Here is a 7,773-nt window from a genome sequence, read left to right on the forward strand (position 1 = left end):
GAGAGAGAGAGAGAGAGAGAGAGAGAGAGAGAGAGAGAGAGAGAGAGAGAGAGACCATGAATTAGAAAGAAAGCAAGGGGGTGTATGATAGGGGCTGGAGAGAGGAAGGGGAAGGGAGAAAATAATGTAATTATCTCAAACAACAACAAAATCATAAAAAAGTTAGCTCTCCAATAGAGCAGAGGTGGTGATCATGGACCAGGTGGGACATGAATGATGCCAAACGACAGAGCTGCAGGACTTCGGTGGAGGTAGAGCTCTTTCCTGGTGCATGGTGGAGCTAACATCTGTTTTGTGTTCTAAGACAGAATCTTGCTTATGGAGCCTAGGCTGTCCATAAAACCATGATCCTCCTGCCTCAGCCTCAGAGTGCTGGGATTACATCACATTCAGCTTTGCCATCCCACTTGACTATGATGCATGGGAAGGCCTAAGATGAGGGACAGGCTGGTGCTTTGATGTCATTGTGCTTACACCCAGAGATATTAGGCTCTTACGAAGTAACCCAGCTACTGTTCTGCCATAGACTGATGTCCCTGAGCAACATTTTTTTTCATTAGTCATCCAAGATCTACTATGCACTCCAAATTAGAAAAGAGAGGTGAGCCAGGAAACAAATCATAAAGCCCCAGGCTTGAGTCCCAGATCTGCCTCTTAGACCTGCTCAGTGTGAGCAGGTACCTCCTTTATTCTCCAGAGAAGTGAGGGTAAGAGAGCATACCTGGTTAAGGGTCTTGAGGATGCTTCCAGGAATGAGCTGAACGTTTAATAGAGTGATAATGTCACTTGCGACTGTGATATCCCTGGCTCGAGGCCAGCTGAATGCCAGGATAAAAGAAGAACAGAGGGACTAGGAGGCACACGTGACTGGGGCTGTGTGGGTAGAAGAAGTGTGGGCGGAAGCTAGCATGCACAGAAAGATTTGAGAGAGAGTAGAATGGAGATGATGAAAGCCACTCCAGCCTAGACATGTGATGTTTATGATACCAATAGAGATGAACTCAGTGGGTGACTGAGAATTCAAAACTGGGGTTCAAATGAGAAATTCTGGGTACCCTAGATGCTGCAATCCTATTGGAGTAGGGGCACTGCAGAAAAGATGAGTTTGGAAGGAAGAGGATCAAATGTGAGGTTTATGGGTCAGAGCATAGTTGGAAAAGCTTGCAGGAAACCAGGTCTGACAATTGACGTCCATGCCAAGGGCCTCTGGACACACACAGACACAGACACACATATGTACACATAGCACACCTGGCTAGAGCTGCCTGTAGCTCTTCCTCTTTCTTTGCCAGCTGCATCTTGAGCTCTGCAATCTGGGCCTGCAGGTCAGCGATCTGCTCATGGAAGTCACTGGCATCACCCTCCAGTTTCCTCTTGAGTTTCTCCAGCTCCTGCCGGCTCTTCTCCTCTTTCTTCAGCCTCACTGTAACAGAGCCAGGGCTACCTCAGTTGGGGGAGGCCCCCAGGAAGAAGCATATGTCTTTCTACCTGGGCTATGGACACTGCACACTCAGCCCTAGACCTTCTCCAGTTTACTTTAGGGAATGCTTGGAAGAATGCTACCAGCATATGCCTCCCACAGTGTGGAGCCCAGGTAGAATCTCTTTCCCAGAATAATCTGTCTTTCTAATGGTTCCTTTCTGACTTTTTCTGGTTTATTTGTTTTCTTAAAAAGGTTTATTGGGAGCTGGAGAGATTGGTTAAGAGCACTGATGGTTCTTCCAGGTGTCCTGAATTCAATTCCCAGCAACCACATGGTGGTTCACAAGCATCTGTAATGGAATCTGACGCCCTTTTCTGGTATGTCCAAAGACAACGACAGTGTACATATACACAAAATAAATCTTTTTTAAAAAAAAGTTTTATTTTGTTAGATATATGTGTGAGTGTGTGAGCATACATGTGTGAGGAAGACTTTGGAAGCCAGGAGAGGTTGCTAGATCTTGCACAGCTGGAATTACAAGTATTTGTGAGCCGCCTAGTGTGGTGCTGGGATTTTTTTAAAAGTGACTGTGTAGAAAAGTTCTACAGGTTTTGTGTAGGCTTTGTGATGACATTTTCATAGACACCCATGATGGGGCTTTGCTTGGATTTGCCTCAATTGCTCTCTTTCCCTCTTCCCCACTCCTCTGGTCATCTTTCTTTATTCAAATAGTTCCCCTTTCTACTTTCATGGCTTTTCTTTTTTCCATGTGATTCCACGTGAGAGAAAAGGCATTGTTCCTCTTACCCAGCCTTCCTCTCTTGCTCAGCCACCTACCCTATACACCGTAACACCCCTTCTTTTCCATATGTCTCCTTCAATTTTCATGTCTTATTCATATGTACTTATTTAAAATCTAGATTCTGGACTGGGGATGGAACTCAGTTGATAGTGCTTGTCTTGCATGCAGTTGGGTTCAATTCCTAGCACCGTATAAGTGCAGCGTAGTGGTATTAACGTGTAGTGTTACCTGTTGTACCAGCATTTGGGAGGTGTGGGCAGAAGGATCAGGAACTCACAGCTAGCTTTGGCTACATAGTACGTTTCAGGCCTGCCTAGGCCACATGAGGCCCTGTCTCTAAAAATAAAGTAAAATAGGGCCAACAAGATGACTTAGCAGGTAAAGGCACTTGCATGAAGCTTAACAATCTAAATTCAATCCCCAGGTTTGGCAAAGTATAAGGAGAGAACCAATTCTACAAAGTTGTCTTGTAACTTCCATGTACATGGTGTGATACACGTGAACATACACACAAATATGCACACACATACCATACATATACATACACACACCACACACCATACATACACACACCACACAATACACACCACATACCATACATACACACAACATATACACATTGCACACACATACATACACATATCACACATAACACACATACAATACACACACACACACCACACATATCATATATAAGTACATACAACACACACACATATACCATACATACATATGCATACACATTTATCACATACATCACACATACCACACATACCATACATACAAGCACACACATATCACCCCCCACATACCATAAATATACATAACATATACATATATACCACATATACACATGCATACACACTTATCATATATACCACATATACACACTGCACACACACACATTTGCACACATACCATACCTACAAACACACACATATCACACACACATCACACATACCATATAACACATACATATATACCACACATACACATGCATACACACTTATCACATATACCACACACACCACACATATCATAGATACAAGTACACATATATCACAACCCCATATACCATATATGGTAATACATTCACACAGCACTATTTTATTTTCTATTTTCTTTAAAATATAAAATAAAAATTTGCAAAACAAAATATTCAAATCTATATTCTTCATATGAGAGGAAATACATTTGTCTTTTGAGTCCAGTTCATTTTACCTAACATTTCCCCACTCACCCTCCAGCTCTGAGATCATGGATTCATGCTTGCTCTTTAGCTTTGTGAGGTTTTTAGCCTTTTCTTCCTCTTCTGCTAGGTTGGTTGTCAAGTCGCTCACCCTCTCTTCAAGGAGTTTTCGTTCCTTTTCAGATAAGAGAGAAAGCAAAAAGGTTAAAAAAAAAAATCCCCATTTTAATCCCAGGCTAGGAGTCCTGGATAGAAGTTCCCACACTGTCCACTTCTCGCCTCATGACAGTGTGTCCTGTACTCATGTGCAGCTAGGGGACATTCCCATTCCTGCCTTATGGCAGCTTGTTTCTGCCTCAGGTCCTTTGCACAGCAGGTCAATTTTCTATTCCTAATTGATCCTCAGTTTTCTTTCATGCCACATCCTCCAGAAAGCCTCCTTAGAGCTCTTCCTTCATCCCCTAGTGTTCCACTCTTAACAGGGTTAGCATCTCCTGACCCTGGTTACAATGATAACAATTCCTTCTATCTCACTAGAGTGTAAGCCACAGTGCAGAGCCCTGGCCTCCTGTTCCATGAGTGTCCTGATCCACAGTGGCCCGGCCCTCGGAAGACCTAGCTGATGCCTAGCTTGAACTAATGGGATGTAGCTGGCATGTGATTACTAACTGAAGTGGCTGCTTGTCCCCCATTTTCGTGGGGTGGTTCCACGGTTAGTGCTTGGCATGCCGTGACCCAGGCAAGCCTGGCACATCTAACTCACTTTTGAAAGTTTACTGTTCTGATCATCCATAACCAAGATGTCATCTTCCAGTTTCTTGATCTTGGCCTCAGCGGTGACCTTTTCTAGCTGTAGTTTCTGTCTGGCGGCCTCCTCCTCCTCCAGTTGCTCCTCCAGGTCCTTTGTTGGGGGGGATAGACAGGGATCACAGCTTTGCTGGAACGAAGTCACTAGTGGAGATCTAGAGCTAGCCAGAGTGGAGGCTGGGATGAATATGCCCTGTTCTTTGCTGTCTCCTTAAGAAATGAGGAGATGGAAGCCCATGGAGACTACTCTGCCTTGCTTCGTATCAGTGTTCTGTTCCTGGGAGTGGGCACCATACTCTGAACATTCTCGAATGCTCATTTCTTCCAGAGGCAGGTAATTCGGCCCCTTGAGTATGTGGGGGGTTAAGAATTTTCAACACAATTGGAAGGAAGTAATAGATTATAACCCCAGAGGTCTGGGCTATGAAAGTTATCATGGTTTCCTCCTTCCTCCTTCTAGGGACAGTCCATAGCCATGATGAGAGGAAGCCCAAGCAGCTACATTAAGTGACTGAGGAACTGGCACCTCCTGCTAACAGTCATATGAATAAGGCACAAAGATCTTCTAGCCTGATTGAGCCTTCAAGTGACCGGCTCTGACTGGAACCTTGATTTGCTAACCTTATGAGTGGTCGTAGCCAGAACTACTCAATTAAGCCCCTCCCCAGTTGCCGAATACTAAGATAAATATGGATTATTTGAAGCTGCTATATTCAAGCTGTTTTGTTACAGAGTAAGAGCTGACAGGAAGGGGGTCAGCATACAGAAGACAAGCCGTTGGACAGAGCAGGCTCTGGAGACTTATGTTCAGTCCTGGCTTTAGTTCCGTGGTTGGGAAAGACTGTTCTCTCAGCCTCAATCCCTCCACCTTCCAGCACCATCAGATGCCTTCACGGAGGATCCAGTGAGTCTATTCCCGCCACAAGCTGCCCCTGCGATGTCTTACTAGCATCTGCTGAGCCATCTTCTTCCTCTCAGCCTGTAGCTGTTGGCCCCGGTCTTCCTCTTCCTCCAGGCGGGCCTCCATCTCATGGAGGATTTCCTCCAGTTCCTGCTTCTTGGCTGCCAGCCGGACCCGCATCTCCTCAGCCTCAGCATACAGCTCTGTCTCTGCCTGCAACTGCTCCTGCAGCAGAGTCTTCTCCTCAGCCAGCTGCATGGAAGAATGAGGACTCGGGATCAGGAGGTAGGCTGAGGCCTTGGCTCTTCTGCTCCCATGGCTCATTGCACACCCGTCCGTCCCCTAGCTGCACATGAGTGCAGGACACACTGTCATGAGGCGAGAAGTGGACAGTACCTGAGTGTGCTTCTGCTCCAGCTCCTTCAACTCAGTCTCTGCCTTCTGCTGCCGCTCCTTGATCTTTTGCATCTCCTCCTCCTTGGCCTGCATCTCCTCCTCCTGCCGTGTCACCTGGAGCAATGGCTTTACCTGCATGTATGTACACAGACATTGTTAGTGTTTTGGCCAAAGGAAGCGATTTTCATCAAATATTAGGTTGGTTCACAGATGATTTTACCAACACTCCTCTGGGTGACATTGGGCAATGTCAGGGATATAATCAGATGTCAAAACTGGGATGGAAGATTCTATTAGTATCAGTAGGTAGAGGCCAGAGATATAGCTTATATTCTAGAACAATTTCTAGGAATATCTTCCACAAGTCAGATAAGCCCATACTATTAATTAGCATGGGAAATGTGAGGGACCTTACATTGTTTCTCTCTCTCTCTCTCTCTCTCTCTCTCTCTCTCTCTCTCTCTCTCTCTCTCTCCCCCTTTCTTTTACAGTGCTGGGGATTGAACCCCGTGCTGTGTACTTTACCACTGAGCTACACCCTGAATCCACAGACCTCTCATTAGACCAGTTTATTAGAACAAAATGAAAAGAGAAAGAAGCAACGGAGTTGAAGGTGGTTATTCATCCATCCTTCACTGCTGTTTCACGGTTACGGTCCCTGGTAGAACAGTGTATCCCGTGCAGTCACTTCCCTGTCTAAAAATAGTCTTGAAGGTTGGCTACAGTGGTGCATGGCTCTAATCCCAGCACTTGTGGGACAGAAGCAGGAGGATCTCTGTGGGTTCAAAATCAACCTAATTTACACAGAGAGTTCTAGGCCAGCCAGAGCTACATAGAGACCCTGTCTCAAAACAGAGAACAAAAAGGCGAATATTGAACTGAACCCTAGCTTTCTGTTTCATCATTTAGAAATGACAGGTTTCGTAGCTCATGTTTTACAACTTTGGTCTTAGAGAGGCATTGTTTTTTACTTGTTGGTTCCCCACCACTATCCCGATGAACAGTTGAACTAATGAGTCTGCAAAGGAAACGTGGCCACTGTCACAGCGGCTGTGGAGGATGCCCTGGAATCCTGCTTTCATGATGGAAGATGGTTTTCTCAGGATAGTTCCTTGGAATGTGGGTTCATGGGGACATTTGCTGAAAGCAGCTTCCCCTCAGGCTTCTTCCCCAGCTTGTCTGGCACCCAGAGCCTCTGCCAATGGACTCCATGGTTGACTGTTTTCACACACTTAGCAGGGTTTGTCATTATCTGTTTCTGTGACTGTTCATTATCATCTGCTTCTCTAGTTGGCTGGCATGTCCATGAAGCCAGAGACCATGATGCCTAGCACATACCTGGCATACAGCAGGTACTCAATAAGTACTTTCTCAGGGGCCACAGAGAGAAGTGGGTTTCTACACTAGGGCGATAAGAGGGATTCTTGAGGTGACAGAAACACCTTGATCTGCCTTAAGTCATGACTGTAACCCACCCAAAGGGGTGGACCTTCGAAGGTCTGCATGAGAAGTCTGTCTTTGGGCCTCAGATCCAGAGCCACTCTGGAGCACCTCCATTCCCACTTCTAGATCCCAGTGGGGCTTGGGGTTGCGGAAGTGGAGGAGGTCTGGAAGGTGTAGGGCCAATCACTCACTTTGGTGAAGAGCCGCCACCATTGCCAGTTGCGGAGCTTAAGGTAGGCCGCGCAGTTCCTCTGGATCACCTTCATGGCTGTCAGCTGTTGCTGCCTCTTGGTGAAGGCCCTGGGAAAGTGAGGCAGGGGGGGTATAAGGAGCTTCCCTCATGGCTCATGCTGTCAGTCCCTGCATAGGACATCCACCATTAACTCCAGACAGATCTTTCTGAGCCAGAGTACCAACGTGAACTTGGGAAATCAAGCCACTTTAAAGCTGCCCCCCAGAGCCTTTCTCAGTAGGCAAGTGCAACTTGCAAACACTCAGAATCAAAGCTTGAAATGACATCTGAGGGAGAGTTGTATGCTAAGTTTCTGCAGGGGTCCTTCTGACCCCTGGTAGTGCCTGTTGAGTTCTGACAGACCTATTTATTCCTTGGTAGTATTTCAGAAATCTCAAACCTCAACACGAACCAGCACTGTATTTCTTAAGGGCTTCTAAGTTTGAAAATTATAGAATGAGCTGGCAGTGCTGGCACAGGCCTTAATCCCAGCACTTGGGAGGCAGAGGCAGGTGGATCTCTGTGGGTTCTAGACCAGCCTGGTCTACAGAGTTAGTTCCAGGACAGCCAAGGCTACACA

General features: G+C 46.1%; 1 protein-coding gene across 4 annotated transcripts in view; it reads right to left on the minus strand.

The window, feature by feature from the left end:
- Myh11 (myosin heavy chain 11) overlaps positions 1–7,773 on the minus strand; it is a 99,569-nt gene that overhangs the window by 21,164 nt on the left and 70,632 nt on the right. For all 4 annotated transcript variants that reach the window (XM_021209054.1, XM_021209056.1, XM_021209053.2 and 1 more), the window contains 6 exons: positions 7,153–7,261; positions 5,519–5,650; positions 5,168–5,374; positions 4,178–4,315; positions 3,466–3,589; positions 1,252–1,423 (listed from right to left, as the gene is read on the minus strand). In XM_021209054.1, the coding sequence (XP_021064713.1) occupies positions 1,252–1,423; positions 3,466–3,589; positions 4,178–4,315; positions 5,168–5,374; positions 5,519–5,650; positions 7,153–7,261 (882 nt within the window). The remainder of the gene's footprint in view (positions 1–1,251; positions 1,424–3,465; positions 3,590–4,177; positions 4,316–5,167; positions 5,375–5,518; positions 5,651–7,152; positions 7,262–7,773) is intronic.

The sequence above is a fragment of the Mus pahari genome, chromosome 12 (assembly GCF_900095145.1).
Source record: "Mus pahari chromosome 12, PAHARI_EIJ_v1.1, whole genome shotgun sequence".
Classification (NCBI taxonomy): domain Eukaryota; kingdom Metazoa; phylum Chordata; class Mammalia; order Rodentia; family Muridae; genus Mus; species Mus pahari.